This window comes from Apus apus, chromosome 7 (genome assembly GCF_020740795.1).
Source record: "Apus apus isolate bApuApu2 chromosome 7, bApuApu2.pri.cur, whole genome shotgun sequence".
NCBI classification, from domain to species: Eukaryota; Metazoa; Chordata; class Aves; order Apodiformes; family Apodidae; genus Apus; species Apus apus.
Window position 1 is genome coordinate 12,422,387 of NC_067288.1, and position 15,277 is coordinate 12,437,663.

General features: G+C 36.7%; 2 protein-coding genes across 7 annotated transcripts in view; one reads left to right on the forward strand and one right to left on the reverse strand.

Moving 5' to 3' along the window:
- The window catches only part of PLPPR5 (phospholipid phosphatase related 5), a 204,369-nt gene that overhangs the window by 85,398 nt on the left and 103,694 nt on the right, over positions 1-15,277 (forward strand). For 3 of the 6 annotated variants that reach the window (XM_051624545.1, XM_051624544.1, XM_051624546.1), the window contains one exon: positions 8,508-8,598. The exons of the other annotated variants lie outside the window; for them this stretch is intronic. The gene's annotated coding sequence lies outside the window, so the exon portion shown is untranslated. The remainder of the gene's footprint in view (positions 1-8,507; positions 8,599-15,277) is intronic. 6 annotated transcript variants of the gene reach the window in all.
- Positions 1-15,277, reverse strand: part of PLPPR4 (phospholipid phosphatase related 4) — a 31,785-nt gene that overhangs the window by 9,733 nt on the left and 6,775 nt on the right. The window contains exons 2-4 of the mRNA XM_051624533.1: positions 7,363-7,548; positions 3,014-3,143; positions 1,258-1,453 (exon numbers count right to left, since the gene is read on the reverse strand). Of these exons, the coding sequence (XP_051480493.1) occupies positions 1,258-1,453; positions 3,014-3,143; positions 7,363-7,548 (512 nt within the window). The remainder of the gene's footprint in view (positions 1-1,257; positions 1,454-3,013; positions 3,144-7,362; positions 7,549-15,277) is intronic.

Consider the following 15,277-nt stretch of genomic DNA (forward strand, 5'->3'; position numbering starts at 1 on the left):
ATATACAGAATATTTTAATAATATCCATGTGACAAAAATGTAATCCCTTGAGGCATAAAGTTAAAACAGAAGCTAGCAACTGGGGCTAATGCAGAACAAGAAATGAGTGCAAAGCTTCAGTGAAGTGGATGTGTCAGAAGTAACACAGCTTCATGTCTACTAATTAGGTACACAGAAATTATGCAGCTGATTCAAAAACAGGAATTTCAAGCATTCTGTAATCCTGCTGTAACTTTTTTGGAGAGCAAAATATTTTTTAAAAGCATCAATATTTTGAAGGACTGCAAAACATTCAAACATTCAATGACTAACAGGCCATAAAAGTTAACCTACTGTGGAAAAGATTTGGAAGACAACTATTGTATTCAGTGAAGAACTTTATGATTTCTCAGTGCTTATATTTAGGATGCTTCATACTGATGAAGTCCTTGAACTAAAAAGTAGCAGATATATTGGAACAGTATAACTTACTGACTTACACTTTTGGTTTCCTTGTTTAAATCTATGACCTGTCATCAGTAACTGAGTTACCATAATTTTATCATGTTGAGCTTGTTTAAAATAAGATACATAGTCTGTTTTACATCACAACTTGACCAATATGCATGTCTGAAGCCTGCTATTATAAGCAACATTAATTTCTCTTCTAGCTGGATAAGTAGGGAGGCTAAAGACTAAATTATCAAGGACAAACCACCAGTGAGAAACACCATGAAAGAAAAGGCCATATGTTTGGGAATACGCAGATTTGCACTGTTGTCTTTCTTCTAATAAAAGAATTTTGTCAATCCTGTCAATAGTAAAATCTTAACTAGAGAAAGAGGAACAAATCCCAAAACCAGGCCTCACAAACTAAAACCAAAATGCCAGAAGAATAACCTATGTTCTACAGAGGTCTCAGATAAAGTACTTGGGTAACTTCTTCCCCTGGCTGTTATGAGTAACTTAGCAAGATCCCACTGGGAAAAGCAGTAGAAGCTATACATGTTAATAATTGTACAGGGAGTTGTCTCCTTTGAAGGAGGGAAAATAACTAGCTACTAACAACTGTGCTTTGGAATCTGACAAAGCCCACAACTGGCCTAATACCTTTATAAAGAAAACTGAACACCACTACTTATGCTCTCACCTTTGTTATAAAAAATGGACAAAACTCATACAGATTTTCAGATTAGGAAAAAAATAATGAAACTGGGACAGAAGATTAAAAAAAAAAAATAATACTTAAAAATGTACACAATGAAGGATAGAACCAACCTTCCAGCATTGATAACACTAAGATCAGATCCTGAGCAAATATCTTCCACAACATATGAATTCTCTGAGCAGGATACATTTAAGGATGTATAGTTTGGCTTGCAAACAGTCAGGAAATACGGTGCCTGATATCCTGTTGATAGTTGTATAATATCAGTAACAAGAGCAGTAGAACAAAGGCCAAACACATGAACACCTAGAAAAGAAATAATTAGACTTGTTAACTGTATTATTAAATTAGATTAATTAATTGTTAAAAATACATTCAATGGAATTCTGGTGGTTTGTGTCATTGGACTTGAAATAATTTCACTGGAGAATAAGATGCATTTTTTTAAATGAAATCTTATTGCAAATGTGAATTCTTTAATGTAAAAAATTAAGATAATTTATACTTGTTTTCTTCCTCTTGGTACTTAACATTTAATTTTGATTACTTGATGTTCTCCTACACCTTTTCATAGAAGTGTTCAAGGGCAGGTTAGATGGGGCTCTGAGCAACCTGATTTAGTGGGAGGTGTCCCTGACCATGCAGGGGGGTTGGAGCTAGATGATCTTTACAGACCCTTCCAACTCAAACCATTCTATGATTCTATGAAGAGAAGCTGCCCATTAGATCACTACTATGAGGACCTGTTCTCTTTTTACCACAAGGGGCTCATCAACTGGCAATAATTTTGGCTACCCTCACACCTCTGTCATTTCTTGAATAGCAAATCTTTGGACTTAATGAGTCCAAATATTTAAGTCTTTTTGGTAACTGATCAATGTTTCTGTCTGGTTAATAATGAAAATTTGCAAAGCATTTTAAGTAAATGCAGTTGTTTCACAGAAGGAAAGTCATTAAAATGTGAAAGAAACTGCAAATTCAGAATATCAATCAAGTATTAAATTAATGAATCTTTGGGCTTGTGTTTTTTGGTGATGGAATGGGATGCCATACAGGAGAAGCAGAGAGCACAGAGTATTTTTACAGTCATCCTTGCTGATGTTGTAATCTACCATCCCCTCTGCTCATTTTGTCACTGCTGATATTAAGAGTCACAGACTGTAGAACCTCCCCTGTCATTACCTCTCTGCTTTCCAGACTACATAAACCTAGTGTATAGTCCCCCTATCATGTTTCCAGTCTGCTTTCCTGCAGGTTGTCTTTGCCAAGGTTGCCCTCTCCAATGAAAAAAATTCTGGAACAGAGAAAAAACTAACTGTAAGAAGGGGAACGAAGTCCAGTTGCCTTTTCAATTTCAGTTTTCACAAATGATAATTAAAACAATTCAACATGTCATCTCTATCATTAGGTTGCCAGATTCTAGCCCTTTCTCAAGAGGTAGCTAAACACATCCCAGAAAAAGAATGTCAAATCTACTGACAGTTTCTGACCAGTTTTTACTGTCATGTTGGATACTGTGTCAGGTGGGTTGAATCCTCATGGCAACAGGCAGGAGACACTATACACTAAAACCATTATAAGGAAGCCAGCTCAAGGTGGGCAGAGAAAGAAAAACAAATTATTCTTATAGAAACACTGACAATAGTACAGGAGAGGAAATGGAAAACAGGGAGCTTAGGTGCTGCATTACTGAGTACGGAGCTGCTCTGTCACTCCATTTGACAGCTTCTTCTCACATTTTCTGGCAGAAGATCTATGCCAGTGACAACCCTGCACTGCTCTGAAAGGCTGTTTCAGAGAAGGAAACCTGCATGTTAAAACTAAATGTACATGGACATTTCTTTGTGACTAACATTTGAAACTCACCAACAAATCTGACAGCTCTTCTAAGAAAAGAATTGAAGTTGCATCCTCCTGCATTAATATTGGCCTCTGTTCCAATCCCATTTCTTCTTTTGGACAGGCAACAGTAAAGAATTCCTTCTCCTATCATTATCTGCAATGAGAAGGGAGCCATTAAATTACATGTAGCAGTTACTCAGAAAACACTGATTGACTTTAAAGGGCTGAAATATAACAATACCACAACCAATGTCATCCACTGATGTATTTGCCTTCAAAAGATTTGTATCAATACGTAAACATTGAGTAATGCAACTTAGCCTAAGTGAGAGCAGGCAAAAAGGCATTGAAATCACGTGCAAGCGGTATAGAGTAAATTGTGCTCAGTGGAATCAGGGTCTTGATCAGCTGAAATTTGATGCTGCTACAAGAAAAATGTAAATCTTGCCTCTAAAGTAATCCAGAGCCTCTGCAAAATCTTAGTGCTCCTGAGACGGTTTTAGCACTCAGTCTTGGCCTCAAGCCTTGCAATCCCTAGCAGCTTCTACTTATGTGGAAGCCTGGTCTTCTGTGTTTTGTTTGTTTGTTTGTTTGTTGTGGGGTTTTTTTGTGTGTGTGTGGTTTGTTGTTGTTGTTTTAATTTGGCTTGGGTTTTAACCAGATCCACAGCAGCAGAAAAAATTCTGTCCTTATAGTCCCTCTGAACACACTAATGTCACAGTTTGACTCAAGATTGACAACTAAGCAAAACAGATCATGACTGAAGCCCTAGACAGGAGTTTATAATAGAAATAAAGGGAAGAATATAGATGAAAAATTGTGTTACTGACTGGAAAATCTAGTACATTTGTACATTTACAGTCTCAGCTTTGATTTTTTTTCCTTGCTAAATAGTGCAACAACTTGAAAATCTGTTTAGGGCTTGTAATGAGTTCAGAATAAGGGTGAGGTTAAAACTAATGAGGCAGTTCTCACCACTAAGAAGATATTTATGTTGTCTATCCACAGACACATTGAAAACTGATGTATGCAATGCACAAAGCTACAGTGCAATGAGATCCTAAAGCATCTGAATTATGCTGCATCTGCTGTAATCAGCAGTGAAGTCTGTGCATGCTAAGACCCCTCACCTTAGTAGAAGGCAGATACTATGGACAAGCTTAGTCCAACTCTTTTTTAGGTAAACATTTAATAAATTGAAATTTCCTTTCTTTGCTAGAAAAGCTGAAGGTAGTGAGTGTTGTCTCATATGGAAAAGACATTGGTAAGGGTTTTTTAAAGGATTGTAATTAGATGAGAACTATGGCTACTATAATCTATCTCCATTTGATCAATTTACAGCTGAAACTTCAATGAGAAATCAGGAGTATTTCAAACTTAAAAAAAACCAGAGAAACTAATAGTTTTTAACCCACACCCAGGGAATGCCTGGCACAGGCTAAAACACCAGAGATATGGATTAACTTGTGTGATCTAGAAGAATATTGGGAAACAAATAGGCCTGTGTCAAGGAAAATCCAGAGGCTGGTATTTCCAAGGAAACCAACTCCCACAGCACAGGAGGCAGTAGGACTGCAACTGCCAGCAGTGAATTTCTTTCCCTGTGAATTGATTTCCCAAACCAATGTGATCTAATTTCTCCCAAACTCTGTTAAAAAGCACATTATTACCTTTAAATAGATTTTTAGTCAGTGGCTGATAAGGGTTTGAACTTACAGTGACATGACTAAATAACAGCTCCTAGTATTTTTGAATTAATAACTTCAAGGAATATATGTCAGAGGTCCAGATTCAGGATTCTTTGAAGGACATTGAAGTAATGTTGCAATTCAGGTATACCTATATTTCAGACAAAATATCTATGTTGGCAATTTCATACAATTTCAGTTGTTCCATACTGAAGTCTCCTGTGGTTTATGAATAGATACAGAAAATTTCACATATGCCACAAGCTATATGTCAATAATACAGGTACTAATTTTCTGTAGCACCTCAGGGCTACAGAACAGACCTAGTTAAAAACAGTTTCTGCTCACTAATGATAAGCAAAAAATCCAAAGAATAAAAGAAACCCACAAAGCCTCAAATTCACATAGATCCTTTTGTAATAATGGCTTGAGAAAATTAATTACAAAATGCTAGATTGTTATTTTAAAAGTTACTACAAACTTAATAGATTTAATATGTTCTCCAGTCTTGGGATAATCTGAGTAGATCACAAAAAATAATATAAAATCATTAAATTCTTATTCTAATATTTGTATAAGGCTTAAAGAAGGAATTGGGACTGGAATTTGCTGGTCTTCTCCCCTCTACCTTTTTTTTTAATTTTTTTTTTTATTTACACTCTTTGGTAATATTTAAAATGTGGCTTAATCACATCTGTATTTTGTTGATTCCTGAAATTTTACTGAGACCTGAACTGCAGGCAGAAGCTCCCATATGCTATATAGCTGGAGATTCTCTGTTCCTCACATAGCTCATGCCTTCTTTTCTAAGTTTTACAGGTTTTATAAAATGTGTAATTAATTAAAACATTAATGAAAAGTAAATAAAAAATGCCAAACTCTACAAGATGATAATGGCACAATTGTAATATTTTTGCATTGAGCTTCAATGGTGTATTTTTCCAAAGAAAAAGGGAAGAAATGGACAAAAAAACTACTAGTTTTTATTTCAGAAGTGATACTGCATAATAAAAAAGCTGACATTCTGTCAGTGTCTTTTATTAAAGGAGGTTGTGTATTTCACACTACCAGAGCCCATTTTCCAATTAATGTAAGCGTCACATTCATGCTCACGCTAATACAAATGAACTACACCTTCCGAAGGCTTGCAGCTTTCAAGCAATTTTGAAGCCTCAGGATTCATTTTCTTTACTGATCTTATGCTCAAGTGTGATTTTGAGTTCCTCACATGGCATGTTTTGGTTAGTTGTCTGTATTGCTGCTAGGAGAAGGATTCAAGCAAGAATACCATTTTCTTTTGCAAAATTTAATGCATTGCTGAAATAATTCAGCTGTAATCAAAGCCCTTAATAGACATGGCCATAATGAAATGGGTATCTCTCATCTCAGTTGAAGGTGTTTGATAGCAAACACAGTAAGAACAGTTCAGATTAAACCAAGACAAAAAACCACCATCCTGGAAAGCAAAGAAAGAACAGCACTTGATTTTTATGTGGGCATCACATTCTATAGATTTGGTGATTGCACATTGGGTAGTATTATAGGAGGAATGAACTGGCTGAGTTTAATGGAATCCACAGGGGCTGGCAGCAAAGATACATTTGCAGCAAAACTCAAAAAAGTGCTTAACTGAGATGTGCAATCATTAATGTCAGGAGAGAGGAGACCCTTTTAGAAGGTTGATTCAGCCTTTTGAGAGCATGGTCACCCATTCAAGGTGCATTTCTCTCTCCATTTGCCAAACAGGACTGGTGTGAGAATAAGGCTCCTGACTGAGTTGCCTAAAATCAGATAGAATCATAGAATCATTGAATGCCAGGTTTGAAGGGACCTCAAGTATCAACTGATCCAACCTTTCTAGGTAGGAACACAGGTTACATTAATTTTGTCTAGTATATATATAAAGGTAAATTCTTCAGATTTAATTTTGACTTCACACAGCAATTCCAACAGGGACAATACTCACCTGTATCAGACAATTTATTTTTTTTCTTAAAATAGTGACCAAATGCTCATATTCTGACAGGACATGATTTCTGCTCTGCTGAAATAACCACCTCCCTTTGGGTGAATGATTAAACCAGCATCCTTTTGCCTGCTTTTAATGACTAACTTGCAATTTAGAGGAGTCCCAGTGTTATCGGAGAAAGTGTAATTATTTCACTGACACAGTCGATATAACTTCTTACTGGAAAAAGCTAGTTCTAACAAAAGTGGCATGTTCAGGGCTGTAAATGAAAGGCTTCAATTTCCAGCAAAATCTCCAATTTTTGGTCTATCTCAGAGTATGGGGATGTCCTGGGTGTAAAAGTTCAAGTATTTGCACAGCATAACAGAATCATTAAGGCTATTATCACCCAAATGTAGATCCTGTTTCTTAACATCAGTGCCCACAATCAGAATAATGTGAGCAGATGAAGTGCTACAGGGAATTTTTTAAGCAGTGTGTCTCCTTCTATTATAGAATACTAAAAGATGAGTTTAAAATCCTAGGGTAATTGAACCTGCTCTGGCAGGGGATTTGGACAAGGTGATCTCCAGAGGTCCCTTCCAGCCCCTACCATTGGGTGATTCTGTGGTTAGCCTGGATGACAGCCTAACTGAAACCAAAAGAGCTATTATCTTTATACCAACGGAAACTCTGTTAAAAATCTTTAATAAGTGACAGTGGCACCTCAAACTTACCGTAATTGATGGTCCAGCAAAAACCAGACTAAGCAACATCAAGAAGGGAACAGACTCTTGTGTAGGTTCAATGTATGGCATACTCAGACTCTTATCATAGCAATTAAATCCAGAGTGAACTGGCTTGAACACATCAGTAAGTTCAAGAAAATAGAGGCTAACAACAGATGATGCCAATATGGGCAACTAGAAGAGAAGAAAGCAACAAATTAGTTTGGAAATGGAAGATCAATGCTTTTGCAAAGACAACATGGTCTGTTAGTAAAACGCTGTGATGTTCACTACGTACATCTCATTGCTTCTCAGTATATCCATCTTAACATCATTAAATCATTAATTCTCTAGAGTTATGGTACTATTCAGTTGATACCAAATAACCTTGTTGTCTACCAAGCTAGTCAAAACACCCAATCTGATCTTCAGCACACATAATTTAGCCTTTTCATCTATCTATCATGATCTATCAATCATTAATAGACAAACTCTGACTATCATTATTTATTTATTTTTTTTAAAGAAAGGAAGTACCAGGACTGCAGTTTCCCATGTGGGACCTTGGAATTGTGCTGTTCATCATCACCCTTTCTGGTCCTTTAGCAACCTTCTGTCATGTATATAAGAGTGTTTATATCAAAGCTAGTTTTGATTAAGTTTTAAAGTAACAGTAAATAAAAAATAGTATCCAGTGCTTCCCTATAATGTGATAATATAGCATTCTGCCTTCACACATTCATTTTGTAATTCTATAAAAATAGGAAAGATCTTTGGCAAGACTCAATCTGTTAAAAACCAGGATGACTATGGCTCGCAATTCTTTTATTCTCTAGCTATTTAGTGATTTTACCATTTGCAATTACTTCCAGTAATTTATTAAGAGCAAAAATGGCCTCTCTGGGAAGAAATTCACCCCAGCTTTCCACCAGCTCCTGAAAGTACAGATTCAGCCAGTAAGCCCCTTTGGAAGAAAGTCTTCAAGAGAAGGAATAGCAAAAAGGCATCTTGAAGCCACTGGTTTATAGGTGAACAGAGAGAGCAGCCCTGCCCTCAGCATGGGCTTTGGGGCATTCAGAAGTGATCAGCAGCATGCAGTTATTTTCTGCATCCTCTTACTAAATGCTCAGAAATGTTTTTTGTTTCTTTCCCAGAGTCTTTACTGAACAAGACAACATTAGAACAACTGCTTCCTTCTCCACTGAGATGCAATAACTCCTTCCCTGTGTCTCTACTGCAACAAAGGTACCTATTGATAATGTGCTCTGAACTGCTTATCTGCTTCCTTTTTTTCTTTTTAAGATGCCTATCGTGTTAATTTTTCCTCACTTTTAGCAACAGCTGAAAAGTAAAAGCTTTCAATCCTAAATAGATTCACTTAGACAAAATCACAAAAAAATAAGACTATCACATCTCTTAAGAAAAAAACTCTCCTCTTTTACATCAAGCACCTCACATTATGAGAAATAGGGATTGTCCTCACATAATTTCAGGCATATTTAGATTATATTATTGTTGCAGTTTTCAGTACTGTCCTGCTTTTGACTGGGATGGAGCTAATTTTCTTCTTAGTAGCTAGAAGAGCATTATGTTTTGGATTTAGTATTGGATTTCGTATGAGAACAATGTTCATAATACACTGATGTTTTTAGTTGTTGCTAAGAAATCAACCACTGCTGATGGGTTTGCTTTGCTTGTGTGAGTAACTTTTGCTTTACCTATTCACCGGTCTTTATCTCAACCCATGAGTTTTTTCACTATTACTCTTTCAGTTTTCTCCCCCATCCCACTGGGGCTGGGGGGGTGTGATTGAACATGATGTGGTGCTTAGTTGCCAGCTGGGGTTAAGTCACAACAAGTACACATTTACAAAAATGATTGATTAAAATCAATGTCATTCATTCTATTCTACAACAGAATAAATAAGTGGAGGTAAAACTGGATAATTATATGTTAGAAAACTTAATGAAACCTTCTATATATGTGGCAGAGGGACACTGGTTTCTTGCATTAACTGGCCATTTTAAGATTTTTAAACATTGGACTTCTAAAATGCAGATCTCTTTTGTGCATAAAATGTAATTGTGGTTGGTTAAAGGAGGAGGATTCTAGCTAAATTTCACAGAGACATTTTTTAATATGAAGGGTTTTATTTGGAAAAACAGCTTATCTTTGATGTGCTGAGGGACAGATTTGAAGAAAGTGTGTTGTATCTTCAAAATGTTCAAGGCAAAATCTGCAAAAGGTGGAGAATGGAGGAATTTTTGTCTTTCTGGTTATCTGTGTTCAAGTTGATTGCATGGTAATGTTGCATAGCATAGAGGCTGTGATGGTGCAGAAAGGGAGGGTGCATTGGCACCACTAAGTGCTATGAGCATTACAAAAATAACACCAGGCATCGAGTAAGTTTCCTCCAGTAGGCAGTGTGTGTTTATACATATATATATATATATCCCAAACATACATATATATTTACACTCACATACTATATTAACCATGTATGTTTTGTCTAGCATACAATATGCAGAATATGTAATATATTTGTGAATACATAATATAAATATTATATCATGTGTGGAATAATGGTATACAATGTAACCAAATTGAGTCCTGCTTCTTTAGCAGGATGCATTACATACTATTACTCACTTCCTGCTGGATGCAGGCACTGATTGTCACTGATGCAAGCATGCACAAATAATCACCAGGGGCTAGGCTCTTTCTAGTCCTTATACAGATGATCAGGGATGAAAGAGGACTTCCCTAATATCTTCATACTCTGAATAATTAAGATTGCTGTGGAACTGAGTGCCCTCTACAGCTGACTGCACAGAGACTGAGGAGCTGTTTGGGACAGGGGGCATCCTGACCTGAAGGCTGGCATGCTGCACTCTGCCCAGGCATGCTGGGAGCTCACACTGGGTCTCTGTCACTCTTGTTGGGACACTGAAATTCTGCAGAGCATTTGAATTCATACATACTGCAACTTCACTTCTGCACATCATTTAACTCTTGAAACATTTGCAATGTCTTTTATCATTAACTATTGGAAAGTCGTACCTAATGACTTAGCCAGGATCCAGGTCTGAGGGGGAAAAGCATCTGATAACAGGACACAAACCTATTTTATTTGGATGAAAAAGGCAAAGTGCCTATTGCCCTTCTCTTCAGAAATTATGCCCTTTTATCTAGATGTGCCCAAGGTTGCATTTCCTAGAATGGAAACACAGAGCAGGCAGACTCATGGAATACCTTGCCTTCAGAGTTTCATCTTCAGTGTGTATTTTTCCATATCTGTAATGTCTAAAAAGGAAAGTCTCTCCTTGAGCAACAGGCTCTGCATTGGCCACAAGTTCACCTCTACTTTGATTAAGGGCAGGCCACTGTTTTAAATTATGATATTGAACTGTCAACAATAAGCAATATTTTAAGTGATATTTTATTGTGAGACAGTAAAATAAAAGATGCAGATAACATTTTTTTTAAACTACTGTATGTACACTATAATTTTATAGCTAATTGCAAAATCAAGGAATTGTAAGAATTGCATTTTACTGTCTTATGACTTCATTACAGGACTCCCATATTATTTCTGACTGTAATTACCCATTCTGTTAAAAGAAAAGAAATAATTCTAAAGGACTATAAATCCCCAACGTAACTGCTTACAATACTAATAAATAGGTTTATAGTCAATATGTTATATAAAGTATGTCAGATCCCACACGACTTTTCTTCGTGTCTTTTTAAAAATACAAATATAAAATGTGTCTTCTAAAAGTCTAACATTCCTTAAAAAAAAAAAAGAGCACATTTCTAAAAATCTTCTAAACAGTATAACTGGCTATTTAATAAATGAATATTAATGGCATGTTCTGCTTAAGGCAGCAGTAGTTCTGTAATTATAGACTTCAGCTCCCAACACCTTGAAAATGTCAAATGTAATTAGATGGTAGCAGGTATATTGTTTTAATTACAAGATGGAATAGGAATTTTTCTGTTCCTAATTAGAATAATAAACCCCCAAACCTCATTTCACATATCTTAACTAATAAGTCCTTATATTCTTAGTTCCTTTGTTGGCTAATGGAGAAAGATTTCTGTTTAGCTTGTAATTTAAATTTATAAATGTAGAGTTTGATCCAAGTGGTCAAACTCTGTTCACCTTTGAGTCTTAAAATCAGGACCATAATCAGCATAGCTGCTGAAAAGGGTTTAGTCGGGGTTTGCTTATTTAAAAAAAAAAAAAAAAAAAAAAAAAATTGCTGCCAGTATTTTCTCATCCTGTAAGTTAAGAGCCTTTATTAAGCCATAGAATTTTGCTATTAATAATAACTGATATGATTAATATTTTTTTAAAAATTGCTGTATTGAGCTAGGGATTGTCCAAGCATGAGAAAAGAAGATCTCTAGTCCCAAGAGCTCAACAAGGATGTAAACACCTACAGATCTTGTAAAAAGAAAACTAAAAGGTGATAACCTTCTATATGTTAATGTAGTGCAGGACAAACCAAAAGAGCATTTGGTAGCACAATAACTTCTCTGAACTGATGTGATATGTAACAAATCTTCCTTCTGGCCCAGAGCCACAACACATATCTTGCACATTGCAGAGAACTGAAAGAAGAGATGGTTAAGGAAGGAGTTCAGAGGGGAAAGAGATCAGTTTTTCAGGTTGCCCATCACTCTTGTTTTTCAACATGCTGTGGTTGCTCCTGGTGCTGTTTTGGAGTGCTCCTGGTTTACTTGTGAGGATTAAGATTATCCAGGACCAACAGTGTCAGCACCATTTTTTATTGGTCATTTGATAAAGCCTATGGTGGTCCTGCCCCAAATCCACAAGTTGGCCACCCATTAACACAAGGCCCAGACTTGCTGGGGCACCTCCAGGTAGATGGAAATGCTTCTGTTAAACTTCCTTATGGTTAGTTTTCCAGGCTTTGAATGCATGAAAAGAGGAACCTATAGAGCTGTATCCCACTACATGCAGTATTGCCATTGCTACTAAAAAGCCACAGATTTTGTTCTGAGTTTGCAAGGGCTTGGGACTGAGGCTTGTAAGACATGCTTTGTCTGTACTTGTCTTGACTTGCCTTGAGCTTTGTTTTTATTTGGCTTAATTGTAAATGCAGTTTTTCTACTGACCTTTGAAGTATGATACAACTACATTAATTTTGTACCCATATCTAGCAATAACAAGTAATTATTCTGTATAAAATGACCTATCTATGACTCTGATATAGTGCATCCCAATTTTTTTTCAGGAGCAGTACGATGTTAAAGGTGATTCTTCCTCACTCTAGGAACCATTTAGGTTCATTTTATGTTTGTTAATATGCTTTTACACCTTGGTCTTTCTCTTTTGGTTTGTCTTTTCACATTATATTCCAATTTACTAAATCAGTTTAAAATCAGTTTTGACAGCTGCAGTTCTGCATCTTTTTATCTGACCATTGGGTGAGTTGTTTATAGCCTTGAGGTCTCCCATACCAGCATATGCTCCATCTCCTCTCCTATGTAACTCCTCCACATTGCACCCTATGCAATAAAGGAATACAAGTCTGGTATAACAGCAGATGTCTTGCAGATGGGACAGTGGAAGGCCACGCTTCAGTAGGAAAATCTTGTTGGCGTGGATGGAACCCCAAAGAGCACAAGGTTGTTCTCTGGAGAGCTCAGCACTGACCTTTGCCTCTGGCCTTCCACCAGGCACACAACACTGAAGTGCTTGCTCTTGAGCTAAAATGTAGGACTTTTAACTTAACTATTCCACAAGGTCTCCTCAGAGCCCTACATTTCTTATTCAGGGTGCTTTCCCCTTTGGAGAATTTCCAAATAATCAAAGCTTCACTAAAACCACATTCTCTCTCTAAGCATTAAAGGCACATAAGTAGCTATCAGATATTGTTACTTTCTTAAATGACAACCATGGAAAGGGTGAGGCTCAAATAAAGAGAACAAATAAGTGCACACACAGAGTTTCTCTCTTATCTTGAAAGAATATGCAATATGCCTAGATACATAATTCAAAACTCTCTGGGAATCAGTAGCTTCTATAAATCCCCTTTCTCTAAAACTGTACACTGGTAGACCATATTTACCCTCAGGATAATAACTTCCTAAAATCCATGGGCTTTGTGAGACTTCAATCATGGCATGTCACACACTTAAATGTCTGAACCTGTTTTATAGGTTGCAGTTATGTGATGTTTCTTTGCTTTGCTAAAATGCACTACAGGCATTATCTCTTCTCGTGAACTCCTATCCAGATCCTGGGATGGTGTTCCATTGGACATTCTCCAAATACGGATTACAAAAGTGATCAGCCTGGGCTGTATTTCAGTCAGGCTAAGTACAGGGGGAAAATAAATGCCTCTTTTGTAATTATAGCTGAATATTGAAGTCACTGTTCAGTGCACTGGCCAGAATGACTTGAATGATTCTCCCTGAGATGCGATGCAAATACAAAGGCTGCAGAATTGATTAGTTTTACCTGTCTGTATAAAAGAAAGGCAGAAAAGAAACAGTGTATGTGTTAGAGGAAGTCAAGACATGATTAGCCAGATGCACAATGAAGATAGGATAACTAGCCCAACCAGTCAAAAAGTGTTAAGGGATGCCTGCTATTTGGATCCTACATATTTTGTAAATAATTTTTAGACTTGGAAGGCCAGGAAATTCTTAGATCCTTAGGTCATTCTGCAACCCTTCCACAGCATGAAATTCCTGAGCATGGCAGCTGCCTCCTGGTTTTTCTCTTGTTTTCTGGGAATCAGGGAATCTTAAATCAAGTAAACAACTGTATTGCTTCAAAGAGATAGCTAAACAAATGCCATTGATTTCTCCTCATGGAAAAAATACCAGACAAGTATGTGGGAGAAGAATGTTCTATTTAATAACTATGTTGTATTAGCACTGCAAGGCTGTGGCATTGTGGAAGATTTTATTAAAATATCATAAACGTCAGTCCTTGTGCCAAAGAATTCATGGTCTAAATGACAAGGCACAACAGATGGATGAGACAAAAAAGAAGGCTAGGGTGGATTGGAGGAGAAAAGGTATTCTTGTTCTTAGTCAACTACTAACAGCAATTGCAGCTTTCAGCTCTCTGGCTGTGGTCCTGTTGTACTTTGCTGTGATTCACAAAAGACAGAAGGAGAGAATGGAAGGAGGATAGGTCTCTTTTGTCCTGGCAAGAAGGAATACTGAGGTCATGACTAAGATTGAATATTTTCCAGAAATAGGTCAGGAAGAAGAAATGATATCAGTCCAAATTCTGCCATTTAACCTTCATCCTCAGTGAGACTGCTGTGGGGGGCTGGGAATCAGACCAAGCACAAGCTCAAATGCATTGCAAACTGGGCTGTCATGAGGACTTCTGAGAGAAAGTACTAAGCACAGGATGGCTGCAGAGCAGGGGGCTTGGTTGACCTTAAAGTCAGGTTTGTATATTTTTTTATGTTCTAAACTTAACTCTTTGAAGCCTCAGATTTATAAGAGAAGGCATTCAGTCTAAGATTTGCATCCGTATAAAAGCTTTTTGCTTTTCTCTCTAAAAGGGAGTCTGCTGCTTCTTGCCCATTTTTGGATGCAGGTTTCATGTGGCCCAAAGCTGTAAAGATCTGCTGTTTTCTCTAGAGGATTTTTAACTAAGATCTGTGAAAACTAATTGCAGAGACATGATGTGATGGTCTTTCTTCTCCTAGATTTAATGCTATTTGATTTAATTTCAACTCACAGTTTAATTTCAAATCCCAGGTGTCAGTGAAATCTATTATCCTACCATTTTGGAAAATTAAGTTATCCTTATTTCCAGCATTGATTTTAGAGTTTCATTTAATTGTTCAATGACTGTCAGTTAGAGTCTAGCTTGAGAAATACAACAGATATCTTAGTGCACAATAATCCTAGAAGAGATATTTAT